Below are 26,806 nucleotides of genomic sequence, written 5' to 3' on the forward strand. Positions count from 1 at the left end.
CTAGGATTGCCGGTTGAATGCTTCTGACTAAGGGTGGCTGACAACGATACTAGATTGTTGGTATCAGGAAGTACATCTTGTATTACGCCACGTATGAAGCGATCAAGGCGGATTCAGATACGTCACGTCATTCCATCAGAAGTGTGTTGATTGAAAAAAGAAACATACATGCCTGGTCTCCTTATTTATATACGAAATATTCCTACGCCTGGTGTTGCCAGGCGCAATGCTAATTAAATAATAATTGAAACTTGAAAGTAAGTACGGTAGGCTAAGCAATTGAATTAAGAGAACTGCACTGCATATGTGGCGGGTGCACAAGATGTGAGTCAGCAGTCGGTACAGAAGTACTAGAAATGACAAAAAATAAGTTAAACGTTCATTCAGTCTGTTTTCTTGTTTGTTTTTTTTTGGTAACTTTTGCTCGGGGAAGCTCACTATATCCCCGCTTTTGCTGCGTAGCCTATAGGCCTATACTGTAATGATCTAAAAACATGTAAAAGATTCTTCAAGCGTAAAATTCTAAGTTTACTTGCTGGTGAAACGTGTCCTCTTTTTAGACGATGAAAATATGGTAGGCCTACTCAACAGAAAAGTTTGAAGATTGAATTTCATCTTTGAGCTATCAAAGATATAATCAAACTACTGTGTAGCCTATCAAATGAGTGAAGACCTTTTTTTTGGAACTCCCTCTCTGATTTGCCGTTTTCGCTACCTTTTCTAAGAAATTTGGCTTTGAAAAGTGGGTGGGCCAGGCCCACCCAGAAAATAAAGTAGGTGGGCCCAGGCCCACAAGGCCCACGTGGTTCCTCCATCCCTGCATTTGCTAACTGTCTCCTGTAGCTGACTGTATCAGCTGCACTACAAAAATTTCTGCAATTTAAAAAAGAACGCATGTTTCACTAGCTACAAACTACCGCCCTGGTAGTGTCGTGACACTAAACAATCACTACGAGCCTTCGTAAACCCTTCTTTAGATATTCCTCAGCTGGGTTCTTAAACAAAGGTGGGTTACCCAACCAGGGATTTTTAAATAGGCCTACAACCTTACTTTACTAAAGCTATTGCATATGGGACTTTTGTAGCAGTGTTTACATTAGTTTCAGGGATATCTAGAGAAACGGGATTGCTGACTCTGTTTTGAAGTGGACAATAGGAGGGTTACTGCATCATTACTGCACAAACTAAAATGCGGATTTCTCAACATACAACCCATTTCTTGTTTTTAAAATGATACTTGAAAATGAAATAATTTAAAAAAAGCAAAAGAAAATTTGAAAATGTGGCCGTTTTTCCCCAAACCGCCACCAAGTGGTGAAAAATACACAAATTTTAAACACAAATATTTTTAATACCACTTACTGGATTTGAATCAAATTTTAACAGAATGTTTATAAGTATCAAGACTGAAGCTCTATGGAAGGAAAAAGGAAATGAAGATATTTTGAGAAAATGAAAAGTTATTCGAATTGTTGCATTTTTTCAAAAATTTTTGATCCTCGGACATGAAACAAATGGATGCCGACAGCATCATGGACAAAATTTCCAAAATTCTTTGACCAGAGGCTTTGCATGTTTATTCTGTCTGATATTGTTAAAAATTTGAAAGCGATTGGCAAATAAATGATAGAGATATTGGGGATTAAAATTTGGTAGGCTACTTGGTCAAAAATCACACTTTACGAAAAACAACAATAAACATTTTCAACACCTTAAAGCCTCCTTTATCATAAGTAGACCCTTTTTTTGCCTCTGCTTGGGTTTGTAATTTTTTCTTAAGTGCTTTTAATGTTTTTCTCCTGGCCTTGGATGTGTCGAAGCTTCTTTTTCTTGATTTGTCAAGTCAAAACTTGTCGAGTATTTGGCAGATTTCTGAATATGCAGAGCTTTTGCCACTGTCTTGTTTTCTTAATTTTTTTTACTGAAGTAGAAAGTTGGCAAAAAGGGCATTGATCTTCTGTTGTTGGATGGCTTTCTGGTGTTACAGGAAAGGTTACACTTGTGTTACAGTAAGTCGGCAGCCGTGGCCGAGTGGTTAGCGCTTAGGGCTCGCAGTCGAGAGCCTGCATGTTCGACTCCAGCCACCCGCACTTGCTGTTGTTTCTCTGGGCAAGAAACTTAACGATCATTGCCTCTACCTAGTGATCGATTTCGAGTAATGGGCAGTAGCCTACCAAATTTAAGTCATAAGTAGAGTAGACAACCGGAAACTGACATTGCCGTCGGCTGCAGCGTGGGTCAGGTGTATGTCGGAAGGCGTACACCGATGCATAGCGCTCAAGTTCGCTTTCCCGCAATGCAGTATAAAGATAAACAAACAAACAAACAGTAACAGTTCATCAAGTCTACCACCATTGTTAAACTTACAACCAACCTTATCCAACTTTGTTTGTTTAGCAATACCACGAAATTGAATTTTCTTACTTCTTTCATCTTTTTTTTATTTCCTATTTTTGATGACTAAAACTTGCCCAAAAGTGATGCAATAATCAATTAAATATGAAAACTAAAGCTGTGTTCAATACTCAATAGTCTTGGATGACTAACAGCAAAAGTTTGCTTTAAAATGATGATCTTAAGTTATAGACAAGGCCAGCCATTAGTTGTTGCTATGGGCGTTGCTATAGGGAAGATGCCTAGGAGTGCCCACTTTCAAGACCTTATTTTAGCTTCACAGCAGGGAAATCTAGAAAAGGCGACTTTTCAACAGCGTAATTGACACGCGCTTTCGCCTTTTTCATTTTCGGGCGTTAACAGCGCTGACCCTTCTGGTGTCCATCGCTTTATCGAAATTTGCAAAGTCAGCAATCCCGTTGTTCTAGATATCCCTGATCCGGATCCGGTGATGGAACGGTGGCATTTTGGTTATAGTATTATGGTGTTTTTGGATTCAGTTCGTTCTTTGTTTTGTTTATGATACCATCGAAATAAACGTTACTCGTATCATATATGAAGACTTGAAGATCGCCTGCCATGATCACTCTCCGTCACTATTGTGCCAAGAAGTGTCGTCGTCACACAGACGTAGACTTACCATAATTTCTTGGGCATAATCCGGGACAAACTCAAAACTATGAATGAAATAACTGGACGAAAGGCCGAAGGCCTGAGCTTGGCAAATTTTTATTCCATGTTTATATTTATAAGCTTTAATATTGCATAATAAAGTATTGCACTTAGATTGAATAAAAAATTTTATTACTTTATTTAAAGGAAAATAACATTTATAAGAAAAAAGAAAGAACAAACACTGAGAACAAAGAAATAACACTAACTCACAAATCAAACATTTATAGGGGGATGCATTCAGAAACCATTGGCTTCATCGTTTCATTGAAGTCAATAGAATAATGACGCAATAAACGTTACTCATTATTCCCTAACTAAAGGATTTCTCAAGCTATGCGCGATATTTTACTCAACCTAATAATCTAAAAAAATTAAGATATTAAAATAAGCCTCGAGTTACAGCAAAGTTATGCCTTTTGGGACGAAATTATTTCATAATTTTGCATCAGGTTGGAGTTAATTTTGAAAATTTCACTAAAGTAAAATTTCGGGACATTTTGCTAACCGGGACGGGACACCAGGACAGACGTTTAAACCGGGACGTTTGGTAGGTCTACACAGACGGTTAGTATAAGAACGGGTGGTTTGGACTATAATACACTACTCCCGCTACATCTAAGCTAATTATTTTTTATGTTTCACGCAAAAAATTTATTTTGAAGCAGCCTCCACAACATTTCCCTTACCACTCCCCATGGTAATTCACAGCGGTTGTGATTTTTTATCGGTTTTCCTCCATTAGTTACATATTGAGGTGAGAAAGCATTTTGTGTTGCTCAACTTAGTTAACTGAGTTCCAGACGTCCAGATTCCAGTCAGTTTCTTTTTGTTTGTTTATGGTTGTTCTTTCTTTCAGCCTTTTGTCTGTACGAGTAGAGAATTCACTTGAAAAATTCTTAACCAAGAAAAGCTTTGGTTAACGTCAGTCTTACTTTTTTACGTCTTTATTACCGTACGTGGTTGCTGGCTTATCAACTTATGATTTTAGTTTTCAACAGTTAATAGCAATGAACTAATAGAGACATGGCAGCTGCTATGGAATTTGATAGAGCACAATCTTTAAGTTTAAGTGATCAGGCTTCTGCAATTGATGCATACAAGGATATACGTAAGTTTAAAGTGTTGTAAATGTCAATTTTTAAATTGGAAAAATACTGACTGCTGTATAAAATACTAGCCTACGGTACATACCGTAGTACGTACTGGTAGTGTAGAAGAAATTGAACAAGATTGACACCAAATAATAATACGCATAAAGTTAGTCACAAAAAAAATCATAGCCAAACATACAATACACAGTCTTCAAAATTAGCATATTTTTACTTCGGCAAAAACGTTGCCGAGGCCAAACGGCGAAAGTTGAAATTGCCTCGGCAATTGCTGTGAACATTTATTACAAAAAGATTGTACCAAAACATGTAAAACGAGAAGCAAAAAATATACTAGAATAATAGGCTACGGTATATCACGGATGGTCGGATGCAATCTAATTCGTACCATGAACAATTTGTACCATCAGTTCATATCTTAAAAAGATCAAGAGAAAAAATTAAAAAAAGCCGAAGTCGCTGATTGCAGTTTCTGCAAACATTTTAAAATTTTCCGCAAACAAACAAAAATTCTTATGATCACTACCAGAAATTTTAAAATGTTTGCGGAAACTCCGATCAATCCCAACCTCTAACCCTTTTAAAATGTTTGCGGAAACTCCGATCAACCCCAACTCTTTTAAAATGTTTGCGGAAACTGCGATCAGCGACTTCGGCTTTGTTCTATTTTTTCTCTTAATCTTTTCAATTTGTTTGTTTGCGGAAACACCCTAACCCTAACCCTAAACCCTACCCTTTTAAAATGTTTGCGAAAACTCCGATTAACCCTAGCTCTTTTAAAATGTTTGCGGAAACTGCAATCAGCGACTTTGGCAAACTCTAGGATCATTACCGGAAATTTTAAAATGTTTGCGGAAACTGCGGAAAAACGGAAACTGCGATCAGCAATATTCTATATTTTTTTTTCTCGATCTTTTCAGTTGGTTTGTTTACGGATATTATACCACTAACCGATACCCTAACCCTTTTAAAATGTTTGCGAAAACTGCGATCAGCGACTTCGGCTTTTTTTAATTTTTTCTCAATCTTTTCAAGGTATGAACTGACGGTACAAATTGTTCATGGCACGAATTAGGTTGCACCCGTCTATCACGACCGCATGTTTATTGCCGACGCTAATGTCGAAGACTGAATACAATTAGAATGCAATTACTTACCGTACTTATGTTTTACGCAATAGCTATTCTAACCGTATATTGTGCGTGGAATGCAGCCTATTCTGTCCCTTGAACACTTCGCCCCCCCCCCCCCAATTTCATCCCCTGAAAAGATTGAGAGAAAAAATAAAACAAAGCCGAAGTCTCTGATTGGAGTTTTGCAAACATTTCAAAATTTTCCCCTTGATCATTGAATTTTTGTGGGCCACCACAAAATAAGTGTAACTTTGTGTTTGTAATTTTGTCTAGAAATGTTAGTTGGAAGTTAATAGATCATTCCAGTGTGGCAGCTCGTGATCAATGTTAGTGGAGGGGTGGTCACAGCGTAAAACCATATCTCCGTGGGATAGTTGTAAGATAAAATTCCTGAATCCTTTGCAGGCCTCGAAATTCGTTTTTGCTGACGGCGGACAAACATGTCCGCTCTGAGCAGCTATCTCGGCGGACAAATTAAGTCTCACGGCAGACACACCAGTTTTAGCGTCGATCGTCATGCTTAATCACTTTAGCCTATCTTGATAATTCTTCGCCATTTGAGAACTATAGCTACGGTTTAGAAGGCAACAACGCGTGCTTGAAGACGTGCGCTTGAAGAGCCAAAGCACCATGTAGCTGCTTAATACGCCGCATGATTGATTAACTTCCACCGAACGAGGTCGTGTGGCTTCTTGCATCACAATGGTCTGGGCACGAGTCGGAAAACTTCTACAATAACGCTACTATTTTCTGCTGTGTAAAGTTTTACTTGGCTTTTTACTTTAGGTTTATTTTTGCGTGTCATGTGAGCGAAAGTGAATTTTCCTTGGGCCTTTTCTTTCTTACTGTAATACCAAAACTTAACAAATTTTGCTGCATCTTGCTGTAATAGCCTACTCGTATAAATCTAATGTTGTAACCAACCTTGCTTTATCAATGTTACCCGAGATCAAAGCCAGACATTTTGACGTAAGACTTGAACTAAGTTGCGCATGATTGGTGTAGAATAGGGTGTTTTATTTGCTCCCTTTATTTGAATTTTGATCTGTCCCTAACTTAATTCTGTTCCATTTGGGAAAAAAATAACCTGGAAATAATTTTTAATTTCATGGCCCCCCATTTACCCACCCCACCGCGACTCCGAAATTTCTGCCTACTCCAATCGCTATAACTCAAAAACCACTTTAGATAGATATGGGTTGTTGGGTATCAAAGTTATTGGCATACCCCACTTTAATTCAAAAATGCTGCCAAAATAACAATCTGAGCAAAAAAAAAAATTTTTTTTTTTGCACAACATAAGAAAAGCAGTTAGCATGAATATTGAATAGCCAAACATACGATGTGAACAACCAAACATAAGTGGCAACTGACACAACACCAAAATTAATCACATGACACAATATTATCAAAAACCATCTATGAAGTAATAGGACATCACAATAAGTAATAGCACAGCAGGGACTCACACAACCTCCATTAAGCAGGCAGCAACGTGGTGTGTTGTGTTTAGCGCATTGGTCTTCGCACCAAAGAGTGTTTACATTAATTACAGCTACTGAAACCACTGTGCTGCTGTTTTCTTGTGCAAAAAAGGTCAAAATGATTGCCTCCATCCAGTAATGGGTACCGGTAGTTAAAAAAAATTTCAGTCATACTAATGTAAGTCACTGGAAACAGTGTATTACAGGCAACTCCAAAGCGAGTGCTGCAAAAATTGCCTACTATGTGCTGTGCTTCAATGATGTTTTTCCGTCCTGGAGGATAAAAGTTCAATGACGACAACACAAGTGGGACATGAATCATGAATAATAACACAGCAACAGCTAACGCTCATTAAGTAGGACATGGATAGGATACTAAGGCCCGTATTCTAAGATCCAACTTGAGTTCAAACTGAAACTCAAGTTTGGCTTGGTCCATGTGTCACGGTTTCTTTCTATCTTTTACCAGGAAAAAGACTTGGAAAGGTTCAATGACGTAGTTTAATGGGTATAACCGAAAAGCAGTCAATTAAATGCCGAATAGTTCTACTAGTGAAATGATAATCTAACTTCTTGAAGGACTTTAACGAACGGCTTCTCAAATAACTCTAATTTCGAACACAATTTATATCAGCACCAATTCTCATCTACTTGTATTCAATTACTTCAACTCTCAATCCACGATAATTTCTGCACCAACTACCAATCCACAACTCATAACACAACTCTCACAATCAACTCATAATAATCAACTCACATAATAATCATTACGCAATAGGGTGATTCAAAATTAAGGAAAAAAAAAATTTTTTTGAAATTTTTAACTCTCACCCCCTAAAAGTGTGATGAGTAAAGCAATAACATGATACATAAAAAAATTTTTGTCCTACTCAAAGGATTAGTGGTGGCACATCCAGTTTCAACTTTTGCAAATCGGATGAATTTGTTAAAAAATAACATATTTATTATTATACGATTGAAATGGTGGATTTACTGATTCACAATATTCCACAAAGGAAGAACAATACCTAAAACACAAATATATACATGCTAAAAAAACTATGTAAAGCTAGAATATAGCCTGACAAATTAACACGCACAAAACAAACAACTAAAAATTCGCATTTTTGTTGCATCAATAATACTTGATAAATATCAAAAACACTGTCTTTAAAAGTCATCAAATATTTACAAAGATTTAATGAATGCAGAAATGTTATTTTGTAATGTAGATATGTGTTCAGTCATTATCATAAAGTTTATGCACATTATTGTTTTTCAATCTGGCTCACAATGGTATTCTTACACTGTCTGGAAATTTTTTTTGTTGCTCAGTCACCTCTTGAAGAAGAAACTGAAATTGCTCTTCAGTCTTCGAAAGCAGCTTGTTAAACCGCTGTACCAGGGTCACACCTTGTTCGGCATGATCATGAAACACTTTTAGAGCCAGCACCTGTGTTTTAGCATTGGCATAATCATCTCTGTCATCTCAAGTAGTCGAATCTAATGAAAGGAGCTCATGTGGAATGTCAAGCTTATGAAAAAGTTTAAGAATGTCTTTTGACACAAAGTCCCGCAGCTCTTTTTCAACGATTCTGGACGGAGGTTGTTTCTTGCCCTCCAGGTTTTGTTCCATTCTGAGAGAGCTCATCATTTTCCTCTAAGTTTCCAAGCTCACCAAGGTATCAAAAAAGCCAGAGCCACTAATTCTTCTGACACGTACCATATGTGGTGTGAAAGTTTATTTAAAGTAGCTTTTGAAAGACCTGAGCAGATATGTTTATACCCTAAGAGCTCTTTCATTAAATTAAGATCTTGTCATGGAGCCTCACTTGGCAAAATGCAAGTAATCTATGCTTTCACATATACTAATGAAGCAAAGAGGCATATATAGATCTCGAAGTCCAGTCTCTTCTTTCTTGGCTTAAATTGGCTGCGAAAAAGCCAAATCTTGTAACAGTACAATACCTTGGGCTTGGACATCCAGAGTGGTAGAATGCACCTGGACAGCGGAAGGCAACCCCATTGTGAGGTTGTTCTCTTAAAAAAGTTATAAGCAATTCCAGCAGGTCTCGGTAATCATCCCGTGGGTGTCTTGCAGACAATTGTTCATTTGCAAATGTCAACAGATCTGCACAAACTGGCTAGATGAAGTTATTGACATGTGCATCAGTTGGGTCTGGCTGGTAATTGGATTGATCAATAAAGTTCCATTTTTTGTGAAACCGCTTGAAAAGGCTGATGTCTGGAACAGAGGACATACCAAACTTTGTTTCAAATGCACTTTTTAAAATAAGTTCCATAATGTGATGTCTGTAAGCAAAGTGAAGCAAACTTTTTCCAAGTTTCTGCTCCAAAAGAGTGCTAGCACCAGCGTGTTGGCCGGTGTTGGAGGCAGTTTGTGTCAAAGCACAGGGCCCTCACTTTCCCACTAACTTCCCATTCTTCAAGTGCATTAAAAACAGCACTTGCCATCATGTCTCCAGTTCCTGAAGCAAGTTTTGATACCCCGTGAAGCTTGGAAATGCTGTGGCCGGAAACTGGTAATTGGTAAACGATCCACACTGCTGATTGCCTACCAGATCTTCAAGGAACTTGCCATCCCATGCACTGCTAATGATTCATTAGGATTTTAGAATGGAACTGATCTTTTATTTCATTCACAATGTCTAGTCGATACTTTTGTTGATGGCGTCTTATGGTAGAAGAACTTAGCCTGAATTGAGCAGGGTCTCCACCTACCCCCGCCACTGTTTCTGCTGATATATACACGGCTTTCCAGTCAGTGACCCCTATGCGATCTAACGCAGCTGCAAGACTAAGTGATGACTTTTTTAGGCACTCTTTCTTCTGGTTTACGAAATTATTACCATGTACTTGTAATATTTATCCAGTTTTTGACATATTCTACACTTAGCATCTTGACTAAAAATTTCTGTGGTTTTGGTCAAGACGAGTGTATCGCATATACTGTAGAAAAACCACGAAAATTTTGCATGGGCTGTGCCACCTCTAAATGATGTCTGATTTCAAAAATCTTTTGGAATACATGTTTTTGCATGATGCATCACATATCTAAGGGGTGAGAGTGATGAAAAAAAAATTTTTTTTTTTTTGAATCACCCTATTACGCAATTACACCACTATTTATAAAAGGTTTGTTCGGTCTAGTAACTTCGAGAAGGTTACGTAATGTTACATCATAGGACTCATTGTTCTGTCAAGTTGCATTAAATTGTAAACAAGCAGAAGTCTCGAGATTGTCACGTAGGGAAAACGATTCTAGAAAACACATTGCATAATAATGATTTCGCAATCGGAGATCCATTGGTAAACATCCTTGTGACATCATGACAAACAATATTTGCAATTGTGGAAAACAACAGAATGTTCGAAGTTCGCATCTTACAGAATGATCTAGAATTAGCTTACATAACAACGATTCCACAATCAAAGGTTACTACTGGTCATTGACCGATCATACCATACTGCTCAGGATTTCATAATTGAAACAGCGCGTTCGGTCAAGATACAAAGCAACCCATCGCGAGGCATTGCACATTGATTGTGACACCATGTATTTGGTATACCATAGCCCAAGTCCAACTTTCTGATGTATTCAGCAGCATGTATCAAGATTCAAGATAATTTGCAGTGTCCCTTGTGGTCTGCCTGTAGACACCATATAGGGGAAGTCACTCTCTCTCAAATTTTTAATGATCTAAAATTTGAAATTACCAAGTCTCCTGATGATACGCTGTACTGCTCAGCATAGTTTCCAGAGGGGTGATTAATTAGAGTTCATTGCACTCTGTCGTATTTTCCTAGAAAATTCACTGCAAAATCCAATAACCTTCAAAAACCCAGGAGCTTTGCATAAAGCCGGATGGACGTCAAAGCTGATTTACTCCATTAAGATATATCTTCTGGGAAAGTACATTAGAGAGCTTCCACTTGGCACTGTTACTACCAATCAACAAACCTCAAAGATAAGAGGCTTTGTCAACTTCGTCACTCATGTCATGTGTATTCTCAGTGGTGGTTGACATGTTCATCACCCACTGATGCTCCATGGAATGATTTAAAGTTTTACAAGATGCTGTTCACTTACAGCAACATCAATAACTGTATTGCTCTGAAGGCATTAAAGAGACACCTTTGGTACTTGACAGAGGAAATGATTTCTCTTTCTCTATTCAGAGAACACACTCCTGTTGAAGAAACTTGGTTTATTGCTGATCGAATGCTACAATGCATTGATACACAGTACACACTCAACCATCCCAAAACAGTGACATGGATCTGGGTTTGAAAAACCAAAATTTCCACAACACTTTGGGCCATCAACAAGGCTTGGTGATTTAGTTGGACAAGATTCGTGCTATTTTATCAACTTGTTGAACTTGAACCATAAATTTTTGCACCTGCCTGTTAATGAATGGCTCGTCGCGCACTGGGCCCCGACCACCTCCTCCACAGTACATTCCAACGCCTACCTGGAGAACAGCAGCGACTGAAATCAAGACGCCTGGTTTTTTTTTTTTCGCTGACACTTTTCGGTCATTTGTCCAAAATGACTTGAAAAAATTCGGTCAGTTTTTATTTATTTCGGTCATTTTTTCTGAGGAAAATATTTCCTTTCAAGTATATAGCTGATACAATCCAAAATTTGCACTTCTTGACTAACTACAACATAGGCACCAACTTTTTATGCTGTATTGATACATAAAACAATAGATTAACTAGCGATCGGCAGCAGGACAACATTTTTGAATGTAAACCGCAACAGCTTCGCGATAAATAATCACTAGAACGAGTAGGATGCTACAATTCCACACCAGACAAAATCTGTCATTTTTACATTGATTTAACGTCTGCAGACGTTGAATCAATGTAAAAATGACTGATTTTGCTGCCTGCGACATAGCAAAAATCTACCATTTTGTGTCGATTCAATGTCATCAGATGTTGAATGCACCCAAAAACAACATAATTTGCTACGTAGACGGAGCGTGCGTTTAGCTTTATGCGCTTGCAAACAGACTCGATGTTGCTTTCGAAAGTCGAAACCTCTGCAGTGAATTGTCGCGGCAGTGAACCGCTCGCTGTGAAAATGAACTTGAAGTCTCGGCACGACGTAAACCACCAACCAACGCAACAACGGACTCGCGCAAACTGCATGGCGCACACACGACCGTTGCCATAAAAACCTGATCAAAGGCGGGAATATGCGCATATTTTGTTTCATCTGCAACACGAAAACAGGTCAGTCATAAGTTGCGATATTGTAGTGAAAAGGGAGCTATAATCAAACGTCTCTCCGTAACTATTTTTCAAGGGCTGTTTACGGATGTCAGCAACTTCTAAATTTATTCAAGGTGACGTGCTGTTGAATTGATGTAAACGTGAATGATTTTACTTTCAACAGGTACATTTTCAAGCGTATAATCAAGTTAGTATTTGCATTCCATTTTCAAGACATTGTCATTCCATTTACAGTATACCTTTTACTTTTTAGTAAACCTTTTCGTCTCTTGTTTCATGGTAATAAATCTAATTCGTTGCTAAACTTTATGTTGTGCTTAGCTTAAAGAGTCGCAGTCCATCAACCGCTAGTTTACGCAGACGCATGGCATGTGTTGGCTTAACCGAAGTGGTCGAGTTTTGTTTATAATAATTAACGATAGGTCGAACGTAGCGATAACTCCGAGTGTGGCAATAAAAGCACTCCTAGTGTGACGACATAATTATGTCATCCATCTGCGTGACATTTTGCTGAATTTACGTTGCTGCTGATGAAACACGCTTTCGCCCCCACGGCCAAAAAAATAATTAGGCGCCTATGAGCTACAGCATTAAGTTTCGCTGAGAAACGTTGTTGTGTTTTATCTGAGAAAACTTTCTTCAACGTTCATTAGCGAAACTCAACCGTGCAACACCCGAATTGACTATATATTTTTCGGACATTTTGACCGAATTGACTATATTTTTTTCGGACATTTTTCTAAAAAATCGGTCAATGACCGATAATGACCGACAATGACCGATAATAAATGACCGAAAAAAAAAAAACCCAGCAAGACGCCCATTTGTGCCCGCCGCACGACAGCTTCTGAACAACGTTGAAGATCTTGAAGTGCGGCACACTGGACGAACTACACGTGGAACATGGAGTGGCAAAACAACACCTCCCGACTCCGTGATTTCCTACCCAACGTCGATCCCCATTCCCCACCCTCCGGGAATGTCCCTCGCAAGACTTGCGTGGGTCCGGCTTAACCGCCTAGGAACCGGCGTCGGTCGCTTTCGTTCAGACATGTGCAGATGGGGCCTGGCTCCTTCACCGGGATGCGAGTGTGGCGCCACAGACCAGACAGTAGACCATGTCGTCCATGACTGCCCAATCCATCAACCACCACATGGAACGCTTGGACTGAAGGCCCTGGATGACGACGGAATGGCCCGTTTCGGTGAGTCCGATTCGGTGAGTCCGATCCCTTAAAGGGGGATTTTTTTAATTTTTTTTTTTAATTATTGGGTACCGTAGCCTAATTATCATTGTCGTTTTAGGGTTTGGGGTTAGGGTTAGAGGTTAGGAACTCACTGAATCGGACTCACCGAATCGGACTCACCGAATCGGACTCACCGAATAGTAGCAGACCCGGATGACGAGACTGTCGAGTGGCTGATGACATCATGCCCAAATATATAGTCCGGAAGAACAGCTCATAGGACGAAGAAGAATGAATGGCATGATAACAGCATCTTTAAAGAAAACCTGGTTAATGTCCTAGGAATCAGTGTAATTAATGACTGTGCTGAAAGGTATATAAAATTAAGCTCAGACTTCTTGAGATCTTCTCGCAGTGAAGACCATTACCAAGACGCCCTGCAAGTGGCAGAAAAACACAGAAAGTGTCAACCATTCCTTCGCAAAAGAAGCACCCACTGTTGATGCTGCCCAACTGCCTCTTTGACGATATGCATGCATCATCAATCATGATAATATGTCAACCAACTGGCTTGGATACTATTCGTACTTGCAGTTTTTGAAAAAATGTAACTATTTGCAGGATTATAGATAACTTAAGCCCGTATTCTAAGATCCAACTTGAGTTTAAGCTGAAACTCAAGTTTGACTTGGTCCATGTATTTGGGGAACGTTCAAATATTACGTAACGCCTTCGAGGGGGAGGGGGGGGTTTATGCAAAGCGTTACGTTAGCGTCACATCGGGGGGGAGGGGGTTCAAGCAAAACGTTACGTAACGCTTTCGAGTACGGAATGGTAGTTTTTTGTGCTGAATTCGTAGTGAAAAAGCGTTACATGGGGGAGGGGGGGATTGAAAAAAGCGTTACGTTGGCGTTACATGGGAGAGGGGGGGTCAAAAATTCGGAAAAAAAGCGTTACGTAATATTTGAACGTTCCCTTGGTATACCATGGCCCAAGTTCAACTTGTGTTCCAGCTTGAACTCAAGTTGGATCTTAGAATACGGGCCTTAGTATCCTATCCATGCCCTACTTAATGAGCGTTAGCTGTTGCTGTGTTACTATTCATGATTCATGTCCCACTTGTGTTGTCATTAGAGCTCGACCGATATATCGGTCAGCCGATATGTATCGGCCGATATCAGGTGTAGCCGATATATCGTATCGGCTATTTTTCGCCGATAAACATCGGCCAGCAAAAGCACACTCAAAACCAGCCATACATGCCTTTAGAAGAAACACAAGTTGCTCAAACGTGCTTGCATAGCACAAACAATTGCTGTGAGAATATAATTTCCCGCCCATTCTAGTGCGCGCATCTAGAAAATGTTAATACTGTATCCCTTACCTTCCATTCAAGCAGGAAAAATTTCGAGTTTTACGTTTCTTCAACGATTGATGACATTGAATCAGTGTAACAAAGGTGAATTTTTGGGAGTGCGGGTGTACTTCTACACTAACCACGCACAGCTTATTTCAAGTCTTATGTCACAATGCCTGGCTTTGATCTCCGAATGATATTGATAAGGCAAGATTCGTTACAAAATTAGATCATACGAGTAGGCTATCGCAGCAAGATGCAGCAAAATTTGTCAAGTTTTGGTATTACAGTAAGAAAGAAAAGGTCCAGGGAAAATTAATTTTTATTCACATGACATGCAAAAATAAACCCAAAGAAAAAATCCTAGTGAAACTTTGCACAGAAGAAAATAGTAGCGTCAATGTAGAAGTTGCAAAAATAAAGAAAAAACCTGATGAAACTTTGCACAGAAGAAAATAGTGGCGTCATTGTAGAAGTTGCAAAAATAAACCCAAAGAAAAAAGCCTAGTGAAACTTTGCACAGAAGAAAATAGTAGCGTCATTGTAGAAGTTTTCCGATTCGTGCCCAGAGCATTGTGACGCAAGAAGCCCTTTCGGTGGAAGTTATGCTGTGTAATTAGGCAAGCAACCACCTGCGCCGAGTCCCGGGCGGGCCGCGCCCGCAGGACATTTCAGGAATTAAAAAAAAAATAATTCAATTTTAAATCCAAAAATTTCTGTAACCATCTGCCACCTTCTAATACTAGCCTACTTACCTTAATCGCAAGATTTTGTCGCCATATGATAGGCCCTACTAGACCTACTAATTAAGCGATTAGTTTTCGTCAATTATTGCCATGTTACATTCATGCAACGTTAAACAGTGTTGATTCGCCGTTAAATGAGCAAAAGTGTCCAGCCGCGCCGTTTGTCTCCACTCTGCCACTCGTAAGCCCAGTGCTATAAATCAAGTAAATTGCGCAAACCTGTGAGGAACTTCATTTGCAGCAAAAGTCTGACCGCAATTTCCACTGCTGTTAAATCGTTTTAATATCGCCAGATGTTAAATCGGTGTAAAAACTGTAGCATTGTTCTTCAAAGGAGTAATTTTCTCTCAAACGACGTCATCAATTAACTCTACTGCTAAAATGCTCTATTTTGTCGTCTCAACCATCACAGTTGCGTCTGTTACGTCACTGATATTAAACTGTGCACTACTGAACAGTGCACACGTGTTGGTTTGGCCGGATGAAACCGTTGGTTGTCATTAGTTGCAATTCAGCTCCTTCGTTAACTGTTCTATTGTAGATTCAATGTAAGCTCGGTTCAATAGCGCAGTTTATCGCTAGATATTTGCAATTTATAGTAGTAGGAACTAGGAAGCCTAGATCTTGGACCTTGGTGGTAGGAAAACAACAATGGAGTTCTACATTATTATTGGTGATCACGACGTGACGTGACAGTATGTGTTCGCCCGCCCAGCTATTTTGAAAACTCGGCGCCTATGACAGCAACCAATGCATAAACTTTCTTGGACCTTGTTGGTAACAAATTTTTCGTAGTTGATATATATCGGCCGATATATATCGGTATCGGCCTAAAAATTTCATAAATATCGGTATCGGCCTGAAAAAGTGATATCGGTCGAGCTCTAGTTGTCGTCATTGAATTTTTATCCTCCAGGACGGAAAAACATCATTGAAGCACAGCACATAGTAGGCAATTTTTGCAGCACTCGCTTTGGAGTTGCCTGTAATACACTGTTTCCAGTGACTTACATTAGTATGACTGACATTTTTTTCAACTACCTGACATGACCTACATTGAAACCAACAAACTCATTTCAGTAAAGTAGGCTTTAATAAACTTAAAACGTGATTATCCTGCAATTGAAAACTAGCTTTAAAGAATGTTAACAGAAAGTATTAAATGACAAACTAAAACAAGCCTCTACTTACACTGCCAATTGCACTGCTACACTGTTAACTGAAAACTAGAGAATGAACCAACACGAAAGAAACCAAGAGAAGCCAAGCCAGGCAATCGGCAAACTCACACTGCACTGTTGGCAAGAGAGATGTGGTGCGTGACGACACACGCTACACCACATTCTCCCCGCCAAATAGATTTCGAAAAGGACCAGACAAGATGTTGACTCAGAAGCCATATCTTTCTGGTGACTTTCGAATTCTAGTAGAACGTCTTAAGATAGGTGCACTGTTGTCGGTAAACCCTTCATTAGTTGATGTGATCGGGTTTGTAATATCACAAGTAGGCCTACTGTCTTTGCGAACGTCAGTAGTTAAATTCGAAGTAGCGTCTGTTGAAGGCGTGTTATAATCGTTTGTTAGTATGTTATGGATTTCAGGTTCTTCCGGCACATTTAAGGTAAGATCCGTTGTTGTAGAAAGGCGTTCTTCTGCATCAGCCTCAGTTTGAGGAGAGGGTGCCAAATCGTACACGAGCATAAATAGGATTCGCATTGAGTAATATTACTGGATCACAGACAGGTTCACCTTTATTACGCACAAAGCGTCGCAATAAAGCTGTTTTACCGGAGTCCAAAAACCATGAAGGCATTGCCATGCCATACATGGCTCGTCGTGCAAATGAGAATAACCTCTCGTGGGGTGTTTGATTAGTCGCGACACATAGCAATGACCTAATAGAATGTAAATTGTAAAGCCTGTGGCAGGACTTTCTCCCAATCATCCTCCAGAACATGGTGTGTTCTCAAAAGAAGTTTTATTGTTTTCCATACCGTTTGGTTTGTCCTTTCGCACTGTCCATTTCCTTAAGGATGGTAAGGTGATAAGCAACTAGTAGCTATTCCACGCGTAGAAAGAAAATCTTTGATCTCTCGGCTAGTGAAAGCAGTTCCTCGATCGCTGTGGATGTAAGCAGGGAAACCAAACAGGCAAAATAAGTTAGTTAAACAATCAATGACGGATTCGGAAGACATTCTTTTGCATGGAAACACAAATGGGTAGCGACTATATTCATCTACAATCACAAACAAATAGGGCTTCAAACCTTTAACAGGACCCTTGAAATCAACAGATAGTCGTTCCCATGGGTGCGTAGCTTTGATAAGAGTTCCTCTTGGTAGTTTGTAAAAACGTGGTTTGAGTTCAGCACAAGTTTGGCATTGATTGCAAATTGCTTTTGTCTCTTCGCTGGTGTACGGCAAGTTGCAGGATCGAATAAAGTGATACAATCTAACATATCCAGGATGTCCAAGTGATTCATGTAAAAAAAGCAAGTCTTGGCCAGGGCTCAGACTTGCAGACACTCTTGATAGTGCATCAGAGGCTATGTTTTCTTTTCCGGGCTGTGACGGATTTCGTAATGAAACTGGCTTAGCTCTAGACGCCACAACAAAATTTTGTTATTTTTGATCTTCCCACGGTTGCGTCTATCAAATATATACGAGATCGATTGCTGATCGGTGACAAGTGAAAAGGTGCGACCCTTTAAAAAATGGGCCCATTTTCGAACGGCTTCAATGATTTCTGTAGCTTCTTTTTCGATAGCCGGATACTTCTGTTTGCAGTTACTCAGGGTGCAGGACATAAAAGCGACAGGGCGACCGCCTTGGGAGAGGATTGCGGCTATAGCGTAGTCAAAAGCGTCACTTTCGATGTCAAAACTTAGGTCATCACGAATAGTTGCCAGACTAGCAGCCGCCAATTCTTCCTTCAGTGTTTTAAAAGAATTCAAAGCATTTTTGTCCAAAGGTATAACAGCCTTCAATGAAAATCTTTCAATCCATTTGGCATAGTATGCAAACATACCGCAAATCCTTTTCAATTCTTTCAGAGTTTTTGGAGGAGGCATTTCCAACAGTGGTCGAAGTCGTTCAGCGTCTGGTTTCTTTTGGTTGTGCGAGATTTGGTAGCCAAGTAAATTGATTGTAGATTGTCTAATGTTCGATTTGTCTTTATTAAAAGTAAATCCACTCTTCTCTGCAGCATCAAGCAAGGCATTCAACTTTTCATCATGTTCTTGTATAGTTTCCCCTGTAACGGTCAGATCATCTAAATAGGCGTAAACTTTCTTCAGATTGTATCTTTTGATGAAGTCATCCATAACTCTCTGAAAGGCAGCAACTCTATTTGTTACACCTAGGGGTGTTCAATTTCGATTATTTGAATATTCGAAATTCAATTTATTTTCGATTTCCGAATTTCGATTTCGAATATCACAACTATTCACCACACTGCAAAATGTGATTTTATTGAAAAAAACGCCATGAAAATTCGCTAGAAAACACGAAAAAAACGCCATGAAAATTTGCTTAAAAAGAACACAAAATAACGTCTACAGCTCCAGGCCATGTTGGTGTTTAAGAACACAAGCTGATCGACATGGTCACCCGTCAGTCGGGATCTCGGCTTCGTGACGGTCAGGCCAGCTTATGAAAACGATCGCTCCGCTGGACCCGAGGTCGCTGGGATCACAAACACCTTCTCGGCTAGCTTTTTCAGCAACGGTAGCTCGCCTTCGTTTGCTTTCCACCAGGAAAGCGGATCAGCTTGCCCAGAAGCAAGCTTCTGCTTCATAAAATAGAAAATCTTGTTTGAGCTGATTTCATCATCATCACTGTTGTTGGAGTCTTCCGTCTGGACCCTGCCCATCTGAGTTCCGTCAGAGTGGTCTGGCGTCTTCGCTCATCGCCTGATGGCGTCACCTGTGTTGGCTCAACGTCGGGGCTATCGGAATCGGAAGAACTGACACCTCTCGTTGGCTGCACGCGCGTGGAAGACAATGACGTTGCGCACGACTTTCCTCAACGCACGTGTGCAGGACTGTCCGTTGGACCCGCGAGAGCGTGTGATAGTCACGTGATCGACGATGCGCATGCGTCGAAGTCTTTTTTCGCTTGCAAAATGCGACAAGACATATTTCGCTCGTCATATACTTTAAAGTCATTATACCCAAAGACGCTATGCGCTAAAAAAACGCGAAAACTTTACGGCGTAGCCTCAAGCGCAAACTAACCAAAAAATGTGGTCGCAAGCGTTAGCGTAAACAAAAAGTCTACGCCGCATACTTGCGGCATAGAATTTGCGGCATATACGATACGTACATCTCTGCCTTTTTCATAGTAACTACAAGTCTACAAGTATGATACTATCTTAAAAAAAAGGATTGCGCACAACTACTCACACTTTTTTTCCTTTTGTGACACCCTTCACCTGGTTTTATTGTTGCAAATTTGTTTGCACTGTATTGCAACAACAGTAATTTGCTCAAGTGAACCTGCATTTGTGAGTTTGATCCAAATAACCAAACTATATGCTTGATGAAATCATATCCTCAGAGGCTATGGGTACCTTTACAAGAATTATAGATGGGTTATTTTGTAACATATTTGGGAGTTTCAGAAATATGGTATTTTAAATATTTTTTAAACTTCCACACTGGTGGTGACTTTCAATGATAGTTTACAGTATCAGCACCATTTGTTTATCATTAACATTACTGCTGTTTTTTTTGTAGTCAATCGAGATGTCAAAAGTACAGACGAGGAAGGTTTGAAGCTCAAAGAGCAAAGTATTTTGCAACTTGGGACATTGTTGCAACAACAGGTACATTGTCATATCATCATCGATACTAACTAAGCTAGTATGACTGTTATAATTGTATCTTAACTACTGAATACTGATATTTATGAATGTGTTTGTTTTGCTCCCCATTTATAGAAAAAAGTTTTCCACATATATAAACTTTCAAGTTACACGCATTGCATACTGAGTGACACAAAGTTTTACAACAAAAGGATAAAGGTTTAAATGTGTTGATTTTTAGGGCCATGCAGAAGAATTGGGAAGTCTGGTTAAAGGTGTTCGACCTTTCCTCAAGTCTATCAGCAAGGCGAAAGCTGCCAAACTTGTCCGAACTCTTGTCGACCTTTTCCTTGATATGGAAGCAAGTACTGGCCTAGAGGTATTGTTTTCTTCAGAATTGTTCATTTCACTCATTTGAACAGTCAGTTATTAATCGAAGGTGTTTTTGTTGAATATTTTTATTGATTTTCTGGAAGTGTCTGAAGAGAGCATCTCAAATATGAGAGTATGGTAGATGAGGTTATGTTTGTATGACTCAATTGTTCAGATGGGTCTGCTACTATTCGATGAGTCCGATTCGGTGAGTTCCTAACCTCTAACCCTAAAACGGCAATGATAATTAGGCTACGGTACCCGATAATTAAAAAAAAAATTGAAAAAATCCCCCGTTAAGGGATCGGACTCACCGAAACGGGCCATTCCGGTTCAGATACGTGTGTTAAAAAACTGCATGCACTATACTTTTAGAGAGGTGTACTTATAATAATGCTTCATATATATTTGACAAAAATCTTTTGCCAATCTTGAATCTTTGTTGCTTTTATTCTCACCTTCAGTGAATTTATCCATGAGACAACACAGATGCAAAGTTGAACCTGACTTGTTAAAGGTTGTTACAAGTAGATATGCATTTTAGGTTAAACAACAAAGTTACTCTTTATTAATTTTACTTTCAAGTTATTAAATTATATTTTAACCAAGTTGGTCGTTTTGCAATCTAGGTACAGCTCTGCTTGGAATGTATCGAATGGGCAAAGGAAGAAAAAAGAACCTTTTTACGACAGACACTTGAAGCGAGGCTGGTTGCATTATATTTTGACACAAAACGATACCAAGATGCACTAAAAGCCGGTCAGTGCGATTTTTGATTGAACTGAATACATGTAGTTGCTTTCAAGTGTAACTTCAAACATGATTTTGTTTTTTATTGTGCAATGCCGAGATATCAATTGTAGGCTATCTTGTTCTTACTCTATTTTTGACGAATCCCACCAATTAACAAAGATGTAAAGTGGGCTACATTATATTGCCTTTAATATTTTGTGGTAGCCTATAGCCTCCCATGCATTGTGCATTCCCCAGAAAAAAAAACCTAATTTTTTTTATTAGATTAATGGTGTGATGAGCGATCTCAGTTATCATTATTATTCAACATGTTGTTGTATCTCAGGTTCAATACTTTTAAGAGAGTTAAAGAAACTCGACGATAAACAGCTCCTTGTTGAGGTTCAATTGACGGAATCACGAACATATCACGCTCTTGGAAATCTACAGAAATCAAAAGCTGCCCTTACATCAGCTCGAACCACAGCAAATTCTATGTACTGTCCCCCGAAAATGCAGGCGGCACTGGACCGTCAGTCGGGAATATTAAATGCAGCGGAGGAAAAAGATTGGAAGACAGCATACTCATATTTTTATGAAGCATTTGAGGGATATGATTCGATTGAAAGCAATAAAGCGATATCATCTTTAAAGTACATGCTCCTTTGTAAAATCATGCTCAGTGCAGCTGATGATGTGCAGGCATTATTAAGTGGAAAACTAGCTCTTAAATATGCTGGCAGTGAGGTAATACATACAAAATGTAAACAGTGATTTTAAAGTTGTTTATAAGTGATACCATGGAGACCTAAGACAAGCCATGTTAACGTGCAAGCTTCGAATTTGACTGGAGGCTGATTTGATACTGTTGATAGCATTCAAAATGAATAGTATATGTGATAGAAAAATGTTAACAATCTGAGCAGTAATTGATACATATAGTCTTTGTGTATATTGTGTAATTTAAGGGGGGTTTTTGTTCTTACCATGCAAATAGTGAACTAGATTTTAGCACTTCAGGCAATTTGAAGAACATCTCGCAAAACTGGTAACAAAGAAATATTTGCCGTTCATTTAAAGTTAAACCAATAGTTTTACATGATTCAGTAATCGTACTTTGGCAATTCAATTTCTCACAACTATCGTTTCAAAGAGATATAAAATACATTTAGAGCTCAAAATCAAAACTGCATCAGCCTCTAGTCTTTGTTATGGGCTCGCACTTTGGCGGTCTGTATGTATAGGTCACTGTGTATTACCATAGGGATAGTTGTTGCTGTTGTTTTATCATGTTTGTTTTTATAATCACGAGATTCATTTTTCACATCTTTGAATTTTTCTTGTGCACTTTCCTTTGAATTATAAGAGTATCTTTTATGGCTTTGATGCAATGTACAAAAAGTTTCTCCACACTTTTTTTGTCACATTGACTTGTCAATTTCCGTTGTGACTCGTGAGGCATAGATCAATGTCTCTTGAAAAAAGCAAAGTAATTTTAGTCGCAAGATGGAATTATTCAGAAAGAAACCTCATGTGAGCAAGTACCATGCCCAGAACCGTTTACCAATTACTTGAATATTAAAATGAATCCATTTCGCGTTCACTTTTCAGATCGAAGCGATGAAGAGCGTGGCGAAGGCGAGTCACAATCGATCGATATCGGATCTCAAGGAAGCTCTCAGCGCGCACGAGAATGAGCTGAAGGACGATGCCATCATTGCCGCCCATCTCGACAAGCTCTACGACAACCTTTTAGAGCAGAATTTATTGAGAGTAATTGAACCATTTGCTAAAGTGCAAGTATGTTTTCGTTTAACCAAATTGCAGATTTTTCTTTATAACTCTTTGCAACATGACGATTTTATCCGATTTGTGAATTGCATAGTCCACACTCGCATTAATAACCACTTGTGTGATACCATGGGTCGTTTTGCAAAAATATAATTTTTTGTTTTTTAGGTGGCGCATGTTGCTCAGCTGATCAGTCTCCCTTTGGTAAGTGACAATGTTTCCATAGCATGTCGGACAATAGACATATCAACACTTGCGACTAAGTTGTATTTTGCAGCTAATTAACAGTTCACGCCTTTGGTTAAGGATAGCATTTTTCTGCTAGTCGCTACTTTCTAGTACTTCTAATCAATCATTTAAGGACATACCTATCGTGAAAGCATTTTAACAATTTGGAATCCAGTTGTAGAGTGTTAGAATTGTGAACATGCAACCATATTTCTTCAGGGTGTGGTTGAGAAGAAACTTTCACAAATGATATTAGACAAAAAGTTTCATGGTGAGTCATTTCCTCCCAACGTAACTTGATAACTGCAGTACTGCTTAAGAATTTACCCCAAGAATGTACGTAGCCTACTCCTGGTTGAGAGCTCCTGCCATAAGCAGACCTGTAAAATCATTAAGTTAAACTCTGCTTTAATTGGCCAAGCTGCAACGTTGACTTTCCATACCTCGCAATTTACGTCGTCAACAAACAGCATCAATCCTAAACATCGTCTCTATTGCGTTAAAATGGTTTTAAATGTTGACAATATCAGTGACGATCTCCTAAAAGGTTACGTCGTTTGACTTTTTTATTATATAAACGTTGACATGCTTCATTCATTGCAATTTCGAGAAGATGCAAAAATGGAAATTTTCTGAAATCGCTCCACTATTACAATTACGTTTTAATTCTACAGTATAAACATATCGCAACGTTACTTTACTGCTTTTTGAAATTATTCATCTGCTAAGGATTACTAGGGTGAAGTTTAGTATTTAGATATAAGTCAAGTATTTAGTAAATTCACTCGAGCACTATTTTCTCCAGGAATCCTATCACAAGGAGAAGGTGTTCTCATTCTTTTTGACGAGCAAGCTACTGATAAAACCTACGAATTAGCCCTTGAAGTCATTGCGAGCATGTCTTTGGTCGTGGACAGCCTGTATCAGAAGGCAAAACAACTCACATAAACCATGATCTGATCCAATGTCAAACTTGTTTCAACGTTAAATTAACTTTCTATAACGTCGATTTAAGGTTGAGACATTGTTGGTTAATTGTACAATAATTCCAGTTGACAATTTGTACCTTTTTATGCTGTCAATTTTATTGTAACATTGGGAAAAAATTTTGACTGGAAAAACATTTTTTTCTGCTGCTTTGTAGATTTGGGTCGAAACGTATGCTGTTTTTGTCGAATCAGCGTCATTTATTTTATACAGAAGTAGTTGACAAATTCCATTGCAAAAGACTTGGTTTATACAGCTTCACATTGCTTTACTTGATGTGAAATATTTCTTCTCGTATGTCAAAAGGAGTCAAGGGGTTGTGGAAATGCTTTGTTTTGCTCTTCTGCTGTTCGACTTGTTAACGAGACGTATTTGTTCTGCATGTAGTGTGTTGTCCAGAACCGAAATCCTTGATCATCTGGGCTTGAAGTCAACTTGAATATAGTCTTTATATTATTGCTCAATTTTCAATCGAATCCTGACCTCGTTAAAATTCACTTGGCATACTTACTATGCTGAATTACTAAACAATAACCAATATTGGAATTAGCCAATTAAATCGTCCATTCTACAAGGATATTGCTGTTGATAATTGTTTTTGGTTTATATTAAGCTTAGTTTCAAATGTGCTCCCAGGTGTATGCAAGCTTATAATAACAGCCCCCCTGTTGTTTCCATTCTGTATCAGCCTTGACCATGGCATGTTCAAAAACTAGCGTTTGTCGTAATCCAACTTGAGGTCCGGTAAGGCAAAGGAACATTTAAATATTCAAGCTTGTACAATGACCAGCGTAGCTCATATACTGTAGAATTCTTTATGTGATTTCTCACTATTTCGACGCCTTTTTTTGGGGATGTTTAAATAAATTTTCTTGGATAACAAAAATATAAAATATAATGCTTTTTAAGTTACACTTTGTAGAGTTAAGAGTCGAGTTGTTATCACGTCAAGTAGACAGACACCCTGCATTGAAAATTCATAACCGGTAAGCTTAATGTTGTATGCGAATATAATACTCTGGGTATAACTATCCACCCGATAGCTCAGTTGGTTAGCGCGTGACTTCGTGAACAACGAAGCTTCAAGATCAAGCTGCACTGGTTCGACCCTCGGGGTGTGCGCTTGAGCAACGGATTCTAAGGGCTGCTCTCCATTCAGCGGCATCTAGTGAATGAAATAATTCCCAAGCAACAACACTTCAACCCGGGACTACAGAGACCCTGGGTTGAAGTCCACTGTAGTCCCGGACTTCAACAATTGGAAAACTTTACTCTGTCAATCTTGGTAATCGGCTCTGCGTCAAGAGCCTCTACAAGTACAGTATTCGAAACTACCAGGAATAACCTATCAACGCTTTGTCACTCCGAGATTGATAATACCAACCGGGTTACCTAAGTTTTTCGCGTTAAAACAAAGGTTTATTCCATCCCAAACAAAGCTAGTACCGTAGTACGCAAAGTTGCACACAATTAGATTGTATCAAAAGCATTCGGTAGTCGTTCGACCGTTAATCGAAAGGTTGCCATGCTTTGGTTCTTTTCGTTGATATACTATTCGCCAGTACCACCCTAAACTTTCAATACGAAATACTGTGAAGGTCTAGCAGCAGCGCAAGAATTGAGATATGCTATGGATCACGGAAGTAGATCTATGGATAGGTTAACCTTTCAAAAATATCACGGATATATTGGCTGATAGGTAGCCTACTTAACAAATGGTATAGTTTAGAGGCGAAAACTTCGTCAACATAAAGTAGCTTATGCAAATTGTCAGGATGAATCAATCAATGGTTTCAGGCCAAGAAAAAGTATTTTCAACTATCATTGGGAATTTAAATATATTTGTGAGTGCAGCATTTTATTTTTACGGCTCCTTGCCGTTAAAATGATCTCAGTTAAAAGATTGAAAAAAAGGAATTGACCGAGAATAGGGTAAAGTAGCTGTTTTGTGTCTTGACCACTTTCCTTCTGCTTTAGTCTTCTAGTTTCTAACCCCAATTGAAATCCTCACCAAACCCTTGGAAAATAGTGAAGTAAAGGGATATTGGTAAAGTCTAGAATCTAGATTTTTTTTTGTGTGATAAAGTGTTAATCGCTTTTGCACTTTCAAGTGTTTTTAGTAGGACTATTTTCATAAAAAAAGTTTTATTTTTACTATCTTTTTTCTAGGTTTGATCATAGCATCTTTTCACATATAAACTAGGTGGGCAATTGCCCACCTAGTCCATTTGCTTGCCCCCCTAGCTCTTTATTTGCCCCCCTAGTTTGAAACTAGGTGGGCAATTTTTAAGACTTAATTTTTGTTTAAATTAGATCCAAGTTAAAAAATAAACAGCTAAATCAGTGGTTCTAAACCTTTTTTTGGCTGTTATCATAATCTCCACCCTGAAGTGAGCCAATTACCTCCAAGATGAATTGTCAAAACAAAAGTGTTTATTGCTATGTATTTCAAAGGGCTAACTATGACAATCAAAATGCAATACAATGCTGAATACAAGATGACAATGCGTGGTAAACATTCAATGCGAAGGTTGGACTTGGAC

General features: G+C 38.8%; 1 protein-coding gene across 1 annotated transcript; it reads left to right on the plus strand.

The window, feature by feature from the left end:
- Nucleotides 1-3,872: 3,872 nt before the first annotated feature.
- Nucleotides 3,873-25,175, plus strand: LOC145775533 (26S proteasome non-ATPase regulatory subunit 11-like). The gene is made up of 9 exons (XM_082586829.1): nt 3,873-4,177; nt 20,086-20,174; nt 20,395-20,532; nt 21,155-21,284; nt 21,604-22,004; nt 22,869-23,057; nt 23,217-23,252; nt 23,496-23,547; nt 24,082-25,175. The coding sequence occupies exons 1-9, from the start codon at nt 4,093-4,095 to the stop codon at nt 24,222-24,224; spliced, it is 1,263 nt and encodes a 420-aa protein (XP_082442955.1). The 5' UTR covers nt 3,873-4,092; the 3' UTR covers nt 24,225-25,175.
- Nucleotides 25,176-26,806: the final 1,631 nt, after the last annotated feature.

Source organism: Aplidium turbinatum, chromosome 8 (assembly GCF_918807975.1).
Source record: "Aplidium turbinatum chromosome 8, kaAplTurb1.1, whole genome shotgun sequence".
NCBI lineage: Eukaryota > Metazoa > Chordata > Ascidiacea > Aplousobranchia > Polyclinidae > Aplidium > Aplidium turbinatum.

Bases quoted from the DNA above. Each gene is read 5' to 3' on its own strand.
- LOC145775533 (XM_082586829.1), top strand. From the start codon at position 4,093: ATGGCAGCTGCTATGGAATTTGATAGAGCACAATCTTTAAGTTTAAGT. The intron at 20,175-20,394 runs GTACATTGTCAT...GTTGATTTTTAG, and splicing joins GGACATTGTTGCAACAACAG to GGCCATGCAGAAGAATTGGG. The intron at 23,548-24,081 runs GTGAGTCATTTC...TATTTTCTCCAG, and splicing joins ATTAGACAAAAAGTTTCATG to GAATCCTATCACAAGGAGAA.